This window comes from Mustelus asterias, unplaced genomic scaffold, assembly GCF_964213995.1.
Source record: "Mustelus asterias unplaced genomic scaffold, sMusAst1.hap1.1 HAP1_SCAFFOLD_558, whole genome shotgun sequence".
Lineage (NCBI taxonomy): Eukaryota > Metazoa > Chordata > Chondrichthyes > Carcharhiniformes > Triakidae > Mustelus > Mustelus asterias.
Window position 1 is genome coordinate 1 of NW_027590508.1, and position 17,471 is coordinate 17,471.

General features: G+C 53.4%; 1 protein-coding gene across 1 annotated transcript; it reads right to left on the reverse strand.

Moving 5' to 3' along the window:
• Positions 1 to 2,258: 2,258 nt before the first annotated feature.
• On the reverse strand, positions 2,259 to 10,351 carry efna3b (ephrin-A3b). Its single transcript, XM_078205079.1, has 4 exons — positions 10,068 to 10,351; positions 4,917 to 4,982; positions 3,712 to 3,792; positions 2,259 to 2,817 (listed from the first exon to the last, which is right to left on the reverse strand). Exons 1-4 carry the CDS (start codon positions 10,240 to 10,242, stop codon positions 2,693 to 2,695), a joined length of 447 nt encoding a protein of 148 aa, XP_078061205.1. The 5' UTR covers positions 10,243 to 10,351; the 3' UTR covers positions 2,259 to 2,692.
• Positions 10,352 to 17,471: the final 7,120 nt, after the last annotated feature.

Below are 17,471 nucleotides of genomic sequence, written 5' to 3' on the forward strand. Positions count from 1 at the left end.
CCGGGGGGGGGGAAGAGAGACGGGGAGGGGGGGGGGCAGAGAGAGACATTTCTTTCTGAATCTAACAACATTTTGACCTCAGCTACTTTCTGTGGGAGTGAATTCCACACATTCACCACCCTCTGGGTGAAGAAATTTCTCCTCGCCTCAGTCCTAAAAGGTTTACCCCCTTATCCTCAAACTCTGACCCCCTCATTCTGGACTCCCCCCACCATCGGGAACATTCTTTCTGAATCGACCCTGTTAGAATTTTATAAGTTTCTATGAGATCCCCTCTCACTCTTCTAAACTCCAGTGAATATAATCCTCACCGACTCAGTCTCTCCTCTAATGACAGACCTGCCATCCCAGGAATCAGCCTGGTAAACCTTCGCTGCGCTCCCTCTATAGCAAGGACATCCTTCCTCAGATAAGGAGACCAAAACTGCACACCAATACTCCGGGTGTGGCCTCACCAACGCCCTGTAGAATTGGGGGCAGTTAAGAGTTGGTGTGTGTGGTGGGTAGGTGGGGGGTTGTGTGGAGTCACAGGTAGGCCAGACCGGTTAAGGACAGGAGATTTCCTTCCCTCAAGGGGACATTAGTGAACCAGATGGGTGTTTTACTTCACAACAATCGATGATCATTTGATGGTCATCATTCTGGGATTAGTGCTGTCCCCCCAGTTTTATTGACAGTGGTGAGACACTCCTTGAAGCTTATCAGGAGGCCATTCAGTCCATTGAGCTCCTGCTAGCTCATTGATAATCCAATTATTCCTCCCTCCCTGCGTTCTCCGCCTCCCCCACATCTCTGCAAATTTTCTGCCTTCCTCTATCTCTCCAATCCCCCCCATTTTGAGAGTTCCTGTTGAATCTGCTTCCAGCGCCCTTTCAGGCAGCGCCTTCCAGATCACAACAACTCACTGCGTTTCCATCAAAATTCTCCGCGTTCTCATATACTCCCAGTACACTGTCCCCATCAAACACTCCCAGGACAGGTACAGCACGGGGTTAGATACAGAGTAAAGCTCCCTCTACACTGTCCCCATCAAACACTCCAGGACAGGTACAGCACGGGGTTAGATACAGAGTAAAGCTCCCTCTACAATGTCCCCATCAAACACTCCCAGGACAGGTACAGCACGGGGTTAGATACAGAGTAAAGCTCCCTCTACACTGTCCCCATCAAACACTCCCAGGACAGGTACAGCACGGGGTTAGATACAGAGTAAAGCTCCCTCTACACTGTCCCCCATCAAACACGCCCAGGACAGGTACAGCACGGGGTGAGATACAGAGTAAAGCTCCCTCTACACTGTCCCCCATCAAACACTCCCAAGACAGGTACAGCACGGGGTTAGATACAGAGTAAAGCTCCCTCGACACTGTCCCCATCAAACACTCCCAGGACAGGTACAGCACAGGGTTAGATACAGAGTAAAGCTCCCTCGACACTGTCCCCATCAAACACTCCCAGGACAGGTACAGCACGGGGTTAGATACAGAGTAAAGCTCCCTCTACACTGTCCCCCATCAAACGCTCCCAGGACAGGTGTAGCATGGGGTTAGATACAGAGTAAAGCTCCCTCTACACTGTCCCCATCAAACACTCCCAGGACAGGTACCACAAGGGGTTAGATACAGAGTAAAGCTCCCTTGACACTGTCCCCCCAACACTGGTGGTCCATTCCGGCACCTTCCGTCTCCCTCGCCCGCAGAATTCTACCCTGATTTCAACCTTCCCTCCCTCCGGAATGTCCAACTCTGGACCATCCGTGGGCCTTAGAATTGACCTCTCAAACCCCCTCTCCGACCCCTTGAACACCCCCCCCCCCCCCGACCCCCAGGCCAGTGGATCCGCGATTCCCAGAAAAACAATCCCACAACCCTACCCCCCTCCCCTTCCCCCTCCCTCACCCTCATTCCCCAGAAATCCCTCTTCTTCGAGACAGAGGTCACAAAATGGCCGCCCTCCCCACCTGCCCACGGCTGGAGAAGCGGGGTCAGGGCTGGGGGGTGGCACCTCGAAGGAAATTAAAAAGCTGACACGTTGAGGTGTAAATCCACACGCATTCCCCCCTCCCCCGCACCCTCGAGCACAAGAGCTTTGCGAGAGGAGAGAGAGCCACATTTTGACATCTCCCTTTGTCCGGCAGCCATTTTGTTTCCGTTGCCAAGCGACCTTCCGGCCTCCGACGGGCCTGTTTCCACCGCTGGCCTCTCCCGATCCTTTCTTCTTTGTAAAAACTTGTTTTTTTTTTGTCGATTTTCTCTTTTCTAAGCGTGTGTGTGTGTGTGTGTGTGGTTTTGTTTTAAATCGGTGTTCTAGTTCGATATTGAGTCCCCGTCGTGCGTTCCGTGACTCCATCACCTTGATTCAGGACTCTTGCGGGATTTGGAGTCGTTCCGTTTCTCTTTTGTTCTTTCTTTTGGTTCTTTTTTATTCTCCCATCCCCTCCCCGCCCGCCCCCCGGCGTAGGAGAGTTTATGTCCTGATGCGAAAGGTCAGAGTTCACGGTGACGGACCTCGGAAGGGGAGGGGGAGAAAGGGAGGGAGAGGGAGGAAGGGGGGGGGTGGTTGAAAGGGTGGAAGTTTGGTGCATCCCTCCACCACCACCCCCCTCTCCCCATGCCCCCGCCAGAGCTTATGTCCGTCCGCTCTCCCGCAGGGTGCGGGCCCCTCCAGCATCGAGGGCCCCGGTGCGGCCAAGCTAAGAGGCCAGGACAGTCAAGAGCAGCAGCAAGGCGAGGACCACGGTGAGTTTGAGGTGCTTTCTGCTGGGACTGCTCCCGCTCACACTCTTCTCCAACTTGGGGACTTCCGGCTTGAAGGTGTCTGCAGGAGGGAGGACGAGAGGTGGTCAGAATCGTGGACGAGCTCCGGGGTGGGGGGGGGGACCGCCTGTAGCCCCCAACCCCGCCTCGCGCCCTCCGCACCGTCCCCGACACTGCTTCCTCCACCCCCACCCTCTTCCCAACTGCTGTCCATCGCTCCGCCATTGGCGGCCGTGCCTTCAGCTGCCTGGGGGCCCCAAGCTCTGGAATTCCCTCCCTAAATCTTTCCACCGCTCCCTCTCTCTCTCTGTGCCTCACTCTCTCATCATCTCCCTCTTGCTCTTTCTCTCGATCTCTCTCCCTCTCTCAGTCTCTTCATCTCTCTCTCTCTCATTTGGTCTCCCTCTCTCTCTTGCTCGATGTCTCTCACTCAGTCTCTCTCTGTTTCTCGGTCTCTCCCTCTCTCTCTCTCCCTTACTTAATCTCCCTTTTTCTCTCTCCAACTCTCTGTCACCCACTCTCTCTCTCTCTGTCTGTCGGTCTGTCTCTCTCTCTCTCTCCCTGTCTCTCCATCGAAGACCATCCCTCTAATCCCCTAACTCTCCCATCGAAGACCATCCCTCTAATCCCCTAACTCTCCATCAAAGACCCTCCCTCTAATCCCCTAACTCTCCATCAAAGACCCTCCCTCTAATCCCCTCTCTCCATCAAAGACCCTCCCTCTAATCCCCTAACTCTCCATCGAAGACCATCCCTCTAATCCCCTAACTCTCCATCGAAGACCATCCCTCTAATCCCCTAACTCTCCATCAAAGACCCTCCCTCTAATCCCCTAACTCTCCATCGAAGACCCTCCCTCTAATCCCCTAACTCTCCATCAAAAACCATCCATCTAACCACGCCTCACACTGGGAGTGGAGATTACCACGGCGCACCCGGACACCATGTGACTCACCCAAATCATCTATGGTCTTCAAGTCATGACCCACGGTGAACTGCGGGGGCGTCGGAACAAGTTTCTCACTCGGATGTGAAGCTGTGACAGAAAGATAAAAAGGGCAAAGTTCAACCAGATGAGGGAAGGGGCGAAGGATCAGTGTAGAGGGAGCGCCGCACTGTGGGAGGGTCAGTGCTGAGGGAGCGTCGCACCGTGGGAGGGTCAGTGCTGAGGGAGCGCCGCACTGTGGGAGGGTCAGTGCTGAGGGAGTGCCGCACTGTGGGAGGGTCAGTGCTGAGGGAGTGCCGCACTGTGGGAGGGTCGGTGCTGAGGGAGCGCCGCACTGTGAGAGGGTCAGTGCTGAGGGAGCGTCGCACTGTGGGAGGGTCAGTGCTGCGGGAGCGCCGCACTGTGGGAGGGTCAGTGCTGAGGGAGCGCCGCACTGTGGGAGGGTCAGTGCTGAGGGAGCGCCGCACTGTGGGAGGGTCAGTGCTGAGGGAGCGCCGCACTGTGGGAGGGTCAGTGCTGAGGGAGCGCCGCACTGTGGGAGGGTCAGTGCTGAGGGAGCGCCGCACTGTGGGAGGGTCGGTGCTGAGGGAGCGTCGCACTGTGGGAGGGTCGGTGCTGAGGGAGCGCCGCACTGTGGGAGGGTCGGTGCTGAGGGAGCGCCGCACTGTGGGAGGGTCAGTGCTGAGGGAGCGCCGCACTGTGGGAGGGTCGGTGCTGAGGGAGCGCCGCACTGTGGGAGGGTCAGTGCTGAGGGAGCGCCGCACTGTGGGAGGTTCAGTGCTGAGGGAGCGCCGCACTGTGGGAGGGTCAGTGCTGAGGGAGCGCCGCACTGTGGGAGGGTCAGTGCTGAGGGAGTGCCGCACTGTGGGAGGGTCAGTGCTGAGGGAGCGCCGCACTGTGGGAGGGTCAGTGCTGAGGGAGCGCTGCACTGTGGGAGGGTCAGTGCTGAGGGAGCGCCGCACTGTGGGAGGTTCAGAGCTGGTTTCTGAGTTTATCCCTCAAACAACCTGACGAAACAGATCTGAGGATTTGGGTCATTGTCAGAGTGACGGTTCTGGGATCTTACTGTGCACAAACTGGGTCGTTTCCACGTGACCTGAATTCATTGGCTGGAAAGCGCCCTGGTACCTCCCCAGTTGGCGCAGGGCGCGGGTTAAACGCAGTCCTCGGGGGGCGGGGGGCGGGGGGTGGGGGGGGGGGGAGGTAATACTTACATGTTGCACAACAGACGAACACTTTCATCTTCAGACAGGTGTGGCCATGATGATGCGTCGGGGTGGCTGGAACACAGGAACAAATATTCACTAAGATTCATCCTTCCTCCCTATCTCTGTAACCCCCTCCAGCCCCTACACCCCCTCCCTATCTCTGTAACCTCCTCCAGCCCCTACACCCCCTCCCTATCTCTGTAACCTCCTCCAGCCCCTACACCCCCTCCCTATCTCTGTAACCTCCTCCAGCCCCTACACCCCCTCCCTATCTCTGTAACCTCCTCCAGCCGCTACACCCCCTCCCTATCTCTGTAACCTCCTCCAGCCCCTACACCCCCTCCCTATCTCTGTAACCTCCTCCAGCCTCTACACCCCCTCCCTATCTCTGTAACCTCCTCCAGCCCCTACACCCCTCTCCCTATCTCTGTAACCTCCTCCAGCCCCTACACCCCCTCCCTATCTCTGTAACCTCCTCCAGCCCCCACACCCCCTCCCTATCTCTGTAACCTCCTCCAGCCCCTACACCCCCTCCCTATCTCTGTAACCTCCTCCAGCCCCTACACCTCCTCCCTATCTCTGTAACCCCCTCCAGCCCCTACACCCCCTCCCTATCTCTGTAACCTCCTCCAGCCCCTACACTCCCTCCCTATCTCTGTAACCTCCTCCAGCCCCTACACCCCCTCCCTATCTCTGTAACCTCCTCCAGCCCCGACACCCCCTCCCTATCTCTGTAACCTCCTCCAGCCCCTACACCCCCTCCCTATCTCTGTAACCTCCTCCAGCCCCTACCCCCCCTCCCTATCTCTGTAACCCCCTCCAGCCCCTACCCCCCCTCCCTATCTCTGTAACCTCCTCCAGCCCCTACCCCCCTCCCTATCTCTGTAACCTCCTCCAGCCCCTACACCCCCTCCCTATCTCTGTAACCTCCTCCAGCCCCTACACCTTCTCCCTATCTCTGTAACCCCCTCCAGCCCCTACACCCCCTCCCTATCTCTGTAACCTCCTCCAGCCCCTACACCCCCTCCCTATCTCTGTAACCTCCTCCAGCCCCTACACCCCCTCCCTATCTCTGTAACCTCCTCCAGCCCCTACACCTCCTCCCTATCTCTGTAACCTCCTCCAGCCCCTACACCCCCTCCCTATCTCTGTAACCCCCTCCAGCCCCTACACCCCCTCCCGATCTCTGTAACCTCCTCCAGCCCCTACACCCCCTCCCTATCTCTGTAACCCCCTCCAGCCCCTACACCCCCTCCCAATCTCTGTAACCTCCTCCAGCCCCTACACCCCCTCCCTATCTCTGTAACCTCCTCCAGCCCCTACACCCCCTCCCTATCTCTGTAACCTCCTCCAGCCCCTACACCCCCTCCCTATCTCTGTAATCCCCTCCAACCCCTACACCCCCTCCCTATCTCTGTAACCTCCTCCAGCCCCTACACCCCCTCCCTATCTCTGTAACCTCCTCCAGCCCCACACCCCCTCCCTATCTCTGTAAACTCCTCCAGCCCCTACCCCCCCTCCCTATCTCTGTAACCTCCTCCAGCCCCTACACCCCCTCCCTATCTCTGTAACCTCCTCCAGCCCCTACACCCCCTCCCTATCTCTGTAACCTCCTCCAGCCCCACACCCCCTCCCTATCTCTGTAACCTCCTCCAGCCCCTACCCCCCCTCCCTATCTCTGTAACCTCCTCCAGCCCCTACACCCCCTCCCTATCTCTGTAACCTCCTCCAGCCCCTACCCCCCCTCCCTATCTCTGTAACCCCCTCCAGCCCCTACCCCCCCTCCCTATCTCTGTAACCTCCTCCAGCCCCTACCCCCCCTCCCTATCTCTGTAACCTCCTCCAGCCCCTACACCCCCTCCCTATCTCTGTAACCTCCTCCAGCCCCTACACCTCCTCCCTATCTCTGTAACCCCCTCCAGCCCCTACACCCCCTCCCTATCTCTGTAACCTCCTCCAGCCCCTACACCCCCTCCCTATCTCTGTAACCTCCTCCAGCCCCTACACCCCCTCCCTATCTCTGTAACCTCCTCCAGCCCCTACACCTCCTCCCTATCTCTGTAACCTCCTCCAGCCCCTACACCCCCTCCCTATCTCTGTAACCCCCTCCAGCCCCTACACCCCCTCCCGATCTCTGTAACCTCCTCCAGCCCCTACACCCCCTCCCTATCTCTGTAACCCCCTCCAGCCCCTACACCCCCTCCCTATCTCTGTAACCTCCTCCAGCCCCTACACCCCCTCCCTATCTCTGTAACCTCCTCCAGCCCCTACACCCCCTCCCTATCTCTGTAACCTCCTCCAGCCCCTACACCCCCTTCATATCTCTGTAACCCCCTCCAGCCCCTACACCCCCTCCCTATCTCTGTAACCTCCTCCAGCCCCTACACCCCCTCCCTATCTCTGTAACCCCCTCCAGCCCCTACACCCCCTCCATATCTCTGTAACCCCCTCCAGCCCCTACACCCCCTCCCTATCTCTGTAACCTCCTCCAGCCCCTACACCTCCTCCCTATCTCTGTAACCTCCTCCAGCCCCTACACCCCCTCCCTATCTCTGTAACCTCCTCCAGCCCCTACACCCCCTCCCGATCTCTGTAACCTCCTCCAGCCCCTACACCCCCTCCCTATCTCTGTAACCTCCTCCAGCCCCTACACCCCCTTCATATCTCTGTAACCCCCTCCAGCCCCTACACCCACTCCCTATCTCTGTAACCTCCTCCAGCCCCTACACCTCCTCCCTATCTCTGTAACCCCCTCCAGCCCCTACACCCCCTCCCTATCTCTGTAACCTCCTCCAGCCCCTACACCCCCCTCCCTATCTCTGTAACCTCCTCCAGCCCCTACACCCCCTCCCTATCTCTGTAACATCCTCCAGCCCCTACACCTCCTCCCTATCTCTGTAACCTCCTCCAGCCCCTACACCCCCTCCCTATCCCTGTAACCTCCTCCAGCCCCTACACCCCCTCCCTATCTCTGTAACCTCCTCCAGCCCCTACACCCCCTTCATATCTCTGTAACCTCCTCCAGCCCCTACACCCCCCTCCCTATCTCTGTAACCTCCTCCAGCCCCTACACCTCCTCCCTATCTCTGTAACCTCCTCCAGCCCCTACACCCACTCCCTATCTCTGTAACCTCCTCCAGCCCCTACACCTCCTCCCTATCTCTGTAACCTCCTCCAGCCCCTACACCCCCTTCATATCTCTGTAACCTCCTCCAGCCCCTACACCCCCCTCCCTATCTCTGTAACCTCCTCCAGCCCCTACACCTCCTCCCTATCTCTGTAACCTCCTCCAGCCCCTACACCCTCCTCCGTATCTCTGTAACCTCCTCCAGCCCCTACACCCCTCCCTATCTCTGTAACCTCCTCCAGCCCCTACACCCCCTCCCTATCTCTGTAACCTCCTCCAGCCCCTACACCCCCTCCCTATCTCTGTAACCTCCTCCAGCCCCTACACCCCCTCCCTATCTCTGTAACGCCCTCCAGCTCCTACACCCCCTCCCTATCTGTGTAACCTCCTCCAGCCCCGACGCCCCCCTCCCTATCTCTGTGACCTCCTCCAGCCCCCTACACCCCCTCCCTATCTCTGTGACCTCCTCCAGCCCCCTACACCCCCTCCCTATCTCTGTAACCTCCTCCAGCCCTCTACACCCCCTCCCTATCTCTGTAACCTCCTCCAGTCCCTACACCCCCTCCCTATCTCTGTAACCTCCTCCAGCCCCTACACCCCCTCTCTATTTCTGTAACCCCCTCCAGCCCCTACACCCCCTCCCTATCTCTGTCACCTCCTCCAGCCCCTACACCCCCTCCCTATCTCTGTAACCTCCTCCATCCCCTACAACCCTCCGAGATCTCTGCGCTCCTCCAATTCCGGCCTCTCGAGCATCCCCCGATTCCCATCGCTCCGCCATTAGCGGCCGTGCCTTCAGCTGCCTGGGGGGCCCTAAACTCTGGAATTCCCTCCCTAAACCTCTCCATCTCTCTCTGTCTCTGTCTGTCTCTCCTCCTCTCCTGTCCTCCCTCACATTCCTACCCCTCATTTCCCTATGTCCCCCCGCTGTCTCTTACCTCCCCCTTCTCCCTCTGCCCCCCATTTTCCGCTCCGTCGCTCACCCCTGTTACTTCCTCCTGCCCCCTCACTCTTCTCTCCCTTTCCCTCCAAACCTTTCTCTCTGGCTCTTTCCCCCTCCCTTCCCTCCCCCTCCCTTCTCTCCTTTCTCCCTTTTCCCTCCTCCCTCTACTTTGGTGGGGGGCGGGGGCAGAAATCAGGATATTGGATTTGATAATCAGCCGTGAATTCAGAATGAATGGCGGAGCAGCCTGGAAGGGCCGAATGGCCTCCTCCTGCTTCTAGTATCTATGTTTCTGTGTTACCCTCTCTCTTTCTCTCTCCACCTCCACCCCCACCTCTCCTCCTGCCCCAATCCCCCCGACCCATTCCCGCCGGAATTCTACCACCTCCACCGCCCGCTCCAGCACCGGAGCGGGAGAGGGGCAGAGAACAGAAACCACCGTTAACCTCCGGTGGGAATTTCCGGTCACGCTCGAGCAGGCCCTGTTAAAATCCCGCCCCTCAACTCCCCACCCCTCGCGTGCAACCCTGCTCCCGTTTTTCCTGTATTCGAGAGTCTGGCAACTCATCCACGCTCACTGGGCTCGAAGGGCCAAATGGCCTACTCCTGCTTCTAGTTTGTGTGTTACCCTCTCTTTCTCCACCTCGTCCCCCACCTCTGTCCCTCCCCCAACACCCCCCCCCCGACCCATCCGCCGGAATTCTACTGTCCCCTCCCCCCCCCCCCCCCCCGCCACCCACCACGGAATCGGAGCGGGTGTGGGACAGACAACGGAAATGCCCGTCAACCACAGGCGTGAATTCCCACTCTCGCTCGAGCCCGTTAAAGTCCCTCCCACCGACTCCCGCTTTCAACTCCGAGAATCCGGCAACTCATCCACGCTCACTGTGCTCGCTTCTTCCGGCGGAGAGCAGAGTGAGCGCCGAAACTGGAGGCTGGGTCGAGAGATTCCAGAGATATTCTAAAGCCCGGTGACGGAGGCCCGAGGTGTCATCTCTGCGTGGCTCCCGGGGGTGCCTAAATGGCGTTGGAGGCACGGGTTACCCGGGGGGGGTGGGGAGTGACGGAGAAGAGAAGGTTTACTCACAGATGTAATAATATTCCTGCCCGGCGTGGAACTCGTAGCCCAGGGAGAAGGCGCTATAGCGCTGGAATTTCTCGGAGAATTTGATGGGGCTGTGTGGGGAGCGGGGGCGGTTGCACTCCCAGCGCTTGAAGCCCAGGTCGGGGTTGCAGGTCCTGTAGCCCTCATGGTTAACCATGTAGAGAATGTATTGTTCCACTCTGTGTTCCGGGACCGAGCCGTTGTAGTGAGGGCAATAAATATCCAAGTAGTCATTGACGCTGACTTGCACCGTATAGCCGTCCCTCCTCAAGCTGGCGGGGGGGGGGGGGGGGTGTTGGGGGGGGGGGGAGTGCGGCAGAGAGAGAGAGAGAGAGAAAGGGGAAACACAGTTAGCAATCTCAGAGTGTACGCCCGCTTGACGATACTGCGCCTTGAAGAAATGTCTTTCAATCACTTTCCCCCCTGCAGAATTTTCATCGGTGCCAGTCTGTCTGCAACTGGTGTCCCGAATTGTTACTGAATCTTCAGAATCCCGACAGTGCAGGAGGAGGCCATTTGGCCCATCGAGTCTCCACCGACGACAAGCCCACCCTATTCTCGTAACCCACACATTTGCCCTGTTAATCCCCTGACACGAGGTTCAATTTAGCATGGCCAATCCCCCTAACCCGCACATCTTTGGACACTAGGGGGCAATTTAGCATGGCCAATCCACCTAACCTGCACATCTTTGGACACTAAGGGGCAATTTAGCATGGCCAATCCACCTAACCTGCACATCTTTGGACACTAAGGGGCAATTTAGCATGGCCAATCCCCCGAACCTACACATCTTTGGACACTAAGGGGCAATTTAGCATGGCCAATCCACCTTAACCTGCACATCTTTGGACACTAAGGGGCAATTTAGCATGGCCAATCCACCTAACCTACACATCTTTGGACACTGAGGGACAATTTAGCATGGCCAATCCACCTTAACCTGCACATCTTTGGACACTAAGGGGCAATTTAGCATGGCCAATCCACCTAACCTGCACATCTTTGGACATGAAGGGACAATTTAGCATGGCCAATCCACCTAACCTACACATCTTTGGACACTAAGGGGCAATTTAGCACGGCCAATCCACCTAACCAGCACATCTTTGGACACGAAGGGGCAATTTAGCATGGCCAATCCACCTAACCTGCACATCTTTGGACACTAAGGGGCAATTTAGCACGGCCAATCCACCTAACCAGCACATCTTTGGACACGAAGGGGCAATTTAGCATGGCCAATCCACCTAACCCGCACATCTTTGGACACTAAGGGGCAATTTAGCACGGCCAATCCACCTAACCTACACATCTTTGGACACGAAGGGGCAATTTAGCATGGCCAATCCACCTAACCGGCACATCTTTGGAATGTGGGAAGAAACCGGAGCACCCGGAGAAAACCCACGCAGACACGGGGGCAACACTTGCAGACTCCGCACAGTGACCCAAGCCGGGAATTGAACCCGGGTCCCTGGTGCTGTGAGGCAGCAGTGCTAACCACTATGCCACCCCAAAGTGTCGTGGGGTTTATGATCCCATTGGACTTGTGGGTGGAGCCTGTTCCTGGTCAAGAGCTTCAGGTTTTTAGGTATCCAGATCACCAACAACCTGTCCTGGTCCCCCCCATGCCGACACTATAGTTAAGAAAGCCCCACCAACGCCTCTACTTTCTCAGAAGACTAAGGAAATTTGGCATGTCCGCTACGACTCTCACCAACTTTTACAGATGCCCCATAGAAAGCATTCTTTCTGGGTGTATCACAGCTTGGTATGGGCTCCTGCTCTGCCCAAGACCGCAAGGAACTACAAAAGTTTGTGAATGTAGCCCAATCCATCACGCAAACCAGCCTCCCATCCATTGACTCTGTCTACACTTCCCGCTGCCTCGGGAAAAGCAGCCAGCATGATCAAGGACCCCACGCACCCCGGACATTCTCTCTTCCACCTTCTTCCGTCGGGAAAAAGGTACAAAAGTCTGAGGACACGCACCGACCAACTCAAGAACAGCTTCTTCCCTGCTGCTGTCAGACTTTTGAATGGACCGACCTCGCATTAAGTTGATCTTCCTCTACACCCTAGCTATGACTGTAACACTACATTCTGCACCCTCTCCTTTCCTTCTCTATGAACGGTATGCTTTATCTGTATAGCGCGCAAGAAACAATACTTTTCACTGTATCCCGATACATGTGACAATAATAAATCAAATCTTTGTTAAGTTGTGCTGCAGTATTGGGGTTCTAGGTGGGTTCTAAGTTTCCAACTCCCCCGCTCACTGTGCATGCAGGAGAGGCCATTCGGACCTCTCCCCTACTATCCTGTCCCCCTGGGGGTCAAAGGGAGAATCTCAAGATCGGGAATTCGATCGATCCTGAATGTGGAATTCTGCCCCTCCTTGTCGAAAAGCCGTTCCTGCTTCCGCATTTCCCGGAAAGATCCGGCTGGAATGCCCGGGAGTGAGTTACAGACTGGAATCTAATCGATGGGTTCGGGGTGGTTTATATATAGAATACCAGATACCCGGGAGTGAGTTACAGACTGCAATCTAATCGAGGGGTTCAGGGTGGTTTATATATAGAATACCAGATACCCGGGAGTGAGTTACAGACTGGAATCTAATCGAGGGGTTCGGGGTGGTTTATATATAGAATACCAGATACCCGGGAGTGAGTTACAGACTGCAATCTAATCGAGGGGTTCAGGGTGGTTTATATATAGAATACCAGATACCCGGGAGTGAGTTACAGACTGGAATCTAATCGAGGGGTTCGGGGTGGTTTATATATAGAATAACAGATACCCGGGAGTGAGTTACAGACTGGAATCTAATCGAGGGGTTCGGGGTGGTTTATAAAAAGAATAACAGATACCCGGGAGTGAGTTACAGAGCGGAATCTAATCGAGGGGTTCGGGGTGGTTTATAAACAGAATAACAGATACCCGGGAGTGAGTTACAGACTGGAATCTAATCGAGGGGTTCGGGGTGGTTTATATATAGAGTAACAGATACCCGGGAGTGAGTTACAGACTGGAATCTAATTGAGGAGTTCGGGGTGGTTTATATATAGAATAACAGATACCCAGGAGTGAGTTACAGACTGGAATCTAATCGAGGGGTTCAGGGTGGTTTATATATAGAATAACAGATACCCGGGAGTGAGTTACAGAGTGGAATCTAATCGAGGGGTTCAGGGTGGTTTATATATAGAATAACAGATACCCGGGAGTGAGTTACGGACTGGAATCTAATCGAGGGGTTCGGTGTGGTTTATAAAAAGAATACAGATACCCGGGAGTGAGTTACAGAGTGGAATCTAATCGAGGGGTTCGGGGTGGTTTATAAACAGAATAAAAGAAAACCGGGAGTGAGTTACAGACTGGAATCTAATCGAGGGGTTCGGGGTGGTTTATATATAGAGTAACAGATACCCGGGAGTGAGTTACAGAGTGGAATCTAATCGAGGGGTTCGGGGTGGTTTATACATAGAATAACAGATACCCGGGAGTGAGTTACAGAGTGGAATCTAATCGAGGGGTTCGGGGTGGTTTATATTTCGAATAACAGATACCCGGGAGTGAGTTACAGAGTGGAATCTAATCGAGGGGTTCGGGGTGGTTTATAAACAGAATAACAGAAAACCGGGAGTGAGTTACAGACTGGAATCTAATCGAGGGGTTCGGGGTGGTTTATATATAGAGTAACAGATACCCGGGAGTGAGTTACAGACTGGAATCTAATCGAGGGGTTCGGGGTGGTTTATACATAGAATAACAGATACCCGGGAGTGAGTTACAGAGTGGAATCTAATCGAGGGGTTCGGGGTGGTTTATAAACAGAATAACAGAAAACCGGGAGTGAGTTACAGACTGGAATCTAATCGAGGGGTTCGGGGTGGTTTATATATAGAGTAACAGATACCCGGGAGTGAGTTACAGACTGGAATCTAATCGAGGGGTTCGGGGTGGTTTATACATAGAATAACAGATACCCGGGAGTGAGTTACAGACTGGAATCTAATCGAGGGTTTCGAGGTGGTTTATATATAGAATAACAGATACCCGGGAGTGAGTTACAGACTGGAATCTAATCGAGGGGTTCGAGGTGGTTTATATATAGAATAACAGATACCCAGGAGTGAGTTACAGACTGGAATCTAATCAAGGGGTTCGGGGTCGTTTATATATAGAATAACAGATACCCGGGAGTGAGTTACAGACTGGAATCTAATCGAGGGGTTCGGGGTGGTTTATATATAGAATAACAGATACCCGGGAGTGAGTTACAGACTGGAATCTAATCGAGGGGTTCGGGGTGGTTTATATATAGAATAACAGATACCTGGGAGTGAGTGACAGACTGGAATCTAATCGAGGGGTTCGAGGTGGTTTATAAATAGAATAACAGATACGCGGGAGTGAGTTACAGACTGGAATCTAATCGAGGGGTTCGGGGTGATTTATATATAGAATAACAGATACCCGGGAGTGAGTTACAGACTGGAATCTAATCGAGTGGTTCGGGGTGGTTTATATATAGAATAACAGATACCCGGGAGTGAGTTACAGACTGGAATCTAATCGAGGGGTTCGGGGTGGTTTATATACAGAATAACAGATACCCGGGAGTGAGTTACAGAGTGGAATCTAATCGAGGGGTTCGGGGTGGTTTATATTTCGAATAACAGATACCCGGGAGTGAGTTACAGAGTGGAATCTAATCGAGGGGTTCGGGGTGGTTTATAAACAGAATAACAGAAAACCGGGAGTGAGTTACAGACTGGAATCTAATCGAGGGGTTCGGGGTGGTTTATATATAGAGTAACAGATACCCGGGAGTGAGTTACAGACTGGAATCTAATCGAGGGGTTCGGGGTGGTTTATACATAGAATAACAGATACCCGGGAGTGAGTTACAGAGTGGAATCTAATCGAGGGGTTCGGGGTGGTTTATAAACAGAATAACAGAAAACCGGGAGTGAGTTACAGACTGGAATCTAATCGAGGGGTTCGGGGTGGTTTATATATAGAGTAACAGATACCCGGGAGTGAGTTACAGACTGGAATCTAATCGAGGGGTTCGGGGTGGTTTATACATAGAATAACAGATACCCGGGAGTGAGTTACAGACTGGAATCTAATCGAGGGTTTTGAGGTGGTTTATATATAGAATAACAGATACCCGGGAGTGAGTTACAGACTGGAATCTAATCGAGGGGTTCGAGGTGGTTTATATATAGAATAACAGATACCCAGGAGTGAGTTACAGACTGGAATCTAATCGAGGGGTTCGGGGTCGTTTATATATAGAATAACAGATACCCGGGAGTGAGTTACAGACTGGAATCTAATCGAGGGGTTCGGGGTGGTTTATATATAGAATAACAGATACCCGGGAGTGAGTTACAGACTGGAATCTAATCGAGGGGTTCGGGGTGGTTTATATATAGAATAACAGATACCTGGGAGTGAGTGACAGACTGGAATCTAATCGAGGGGTTCGAGGTGGTTTATAAATAGAATAACAGATACGCGGGAGTGAGTTACAGACTGGAATCTAATCGAGGGGTTCGGGGTGATTTATATATAGAATAACAGATACCCGGGAGTGAGTTACAGACTGGAATCTAATCGAGTGGTTCGGGGTGGTTTATATATAGAATAACAGATACCCGGGAGTGAGTTACAGACTGGAATCTAATCGAGGGGTTCGGGGTGGTTTATATACAGAATAACAGATACCCGGGAGTGAGTTACAGCTGGAATCTAATCGAGGGGTTCAGGGTGGTTTATATATAGAATAACAGATACCCGGGGGTGAGTTACAGACTGGAATCTATTCGAGGGGTTCAGGGTGGTTTATATATAGAATAACAGATACCTGGGAGTGAGTGACAGACTGGAATCTAATCGAGGGGTTCGGGGTGGTTTATATATAGAATAACAGATACCCGGGAGTGAGTTACAGACTGGAATCTAATCGAGGGGTTCGGGGTGGTTTATATATAGAATAACAGATACCCGGGAGTGAGTTACAGACTGGAATCTAATCGAAGGGATCGGGGTGGTTTATATACAGAATAACAGATACCCGGGAGTGAGTTACAGCTGGAATCTAATCGAGTGGTTCAGGGTGGTTTATATATAGAATAACAGATACCCGGGAGTGAGTTACAGACTGGAATCTATTCGAGGGGTTCGGTGTGGTTTATATATTGAATAACAGATACCCGGGAGTGAGTTACAGAGTGGAATCTAATCGAGGGGTTCGGGGTGGTTTATATATAGAACAACAGATACCCGGGAGTGAGTTACAGACTGGAATCTAATCGAGGGGTTCAGGTGGTTTATATATAGAATAACAGATACCCAGGAGTGAGTTACAGAGTGGAATCTAATCGAGGGGTTCGGGGTGGTTTATATATAGAACAACAGATACCCGGGTGTGAGTTACAGAGTGGAATCTAATCGAGGGGTTAGGGGTGGTTTATATATAGAATAACAGATACCCGGGAGTGAGTTACAGCTGGAATCTAATCGAGGGGTTCGGGGTGGTTTATATATAGAATAACAGATACCCGGGTGTGAGTTACAGACTGGAATCTAATCGAGGGGTTCGGGGTGGTTTATATATAGAATAACAGATACCCGGGTGTGAGTTACAGACTGGAATCTAATCGAGAGGTTCGGTGTGGTTTATATATAGAATAACAGATACCCGGGAGTGAGTTACAGACTGGAATCTAATCGAGGGGTTCGGGGTGGTTTATATATAGAATAACAGATACCCGGGAGTGAGTTACAGACTGGAATCTAATCGAGGGGTTCGAGGTGGTTTATATATAGAATAACAGATACCCGGGGGTGAGTTACAGACTGGAATCTAATCGAGGGGTTCGGGGTGGTTTATATATAGAATAACAGATACCCGGGAGTGAGTTACAGACTGGAATCTAATCGAGGGCTTCGGGGTGGTTTATATATAGAATAACAGATACCCGGGAGTGAGTTACAGACTGGAATCTAATCGAGGGGTTCGAGGTGGTTTATATATAGAATAACAGATAACCGGGAGTGAGTTACAGACTGGAATCTAATCGAGGGGTTCGGGGTGGTTTATATATAGAATAACAGATACCCGGGAGTGAGTTACAGACTGGAATCTAATCGAGGGGTTCGGGGTGGTTTATATATAGAGTAACAGATACCCGGGAGTGAGTTACAGACTGGAATCTAATTGAGGAGTTCGGGGTGGTTTATATATAGAATAACAGATACCCAGGAGTGAGTTACAGACTGGAATCTAATCGAGGGGTTCAGGGTGGTTTATATATAGAATAACAGATACCCGGGAGTGAGTTACAGAGTGGAATCTAATCGAGG

What these genes read in the sequence shown, in the direction of transcription:
- efna3b (XM_078205079.1), bottom strand. Translation starts at nt 10,242, where the DNA reads ATGGTTAACCATGAGGGCTACAGGACCTGCAACCCCGACCTGGGCTTC. An exon ending in GCAGGAATATTATTACATCT is followed by an intron (nt 4,983 to 10,067) that starts GTGAGTAAACCT and finishes CCTGTGTTCCAG; the next exon opens with CCACCCCGACGCATCATCAT. An exon ending in GTTCGTCTGTTGTGCAACAT is followed by an intron (nt 3,793 to 4,916) that starts GTAAGTATTACC and finishes TTTCTGTCACAG; the next exon opens with CTTCACATCCGAGTGAGAAA.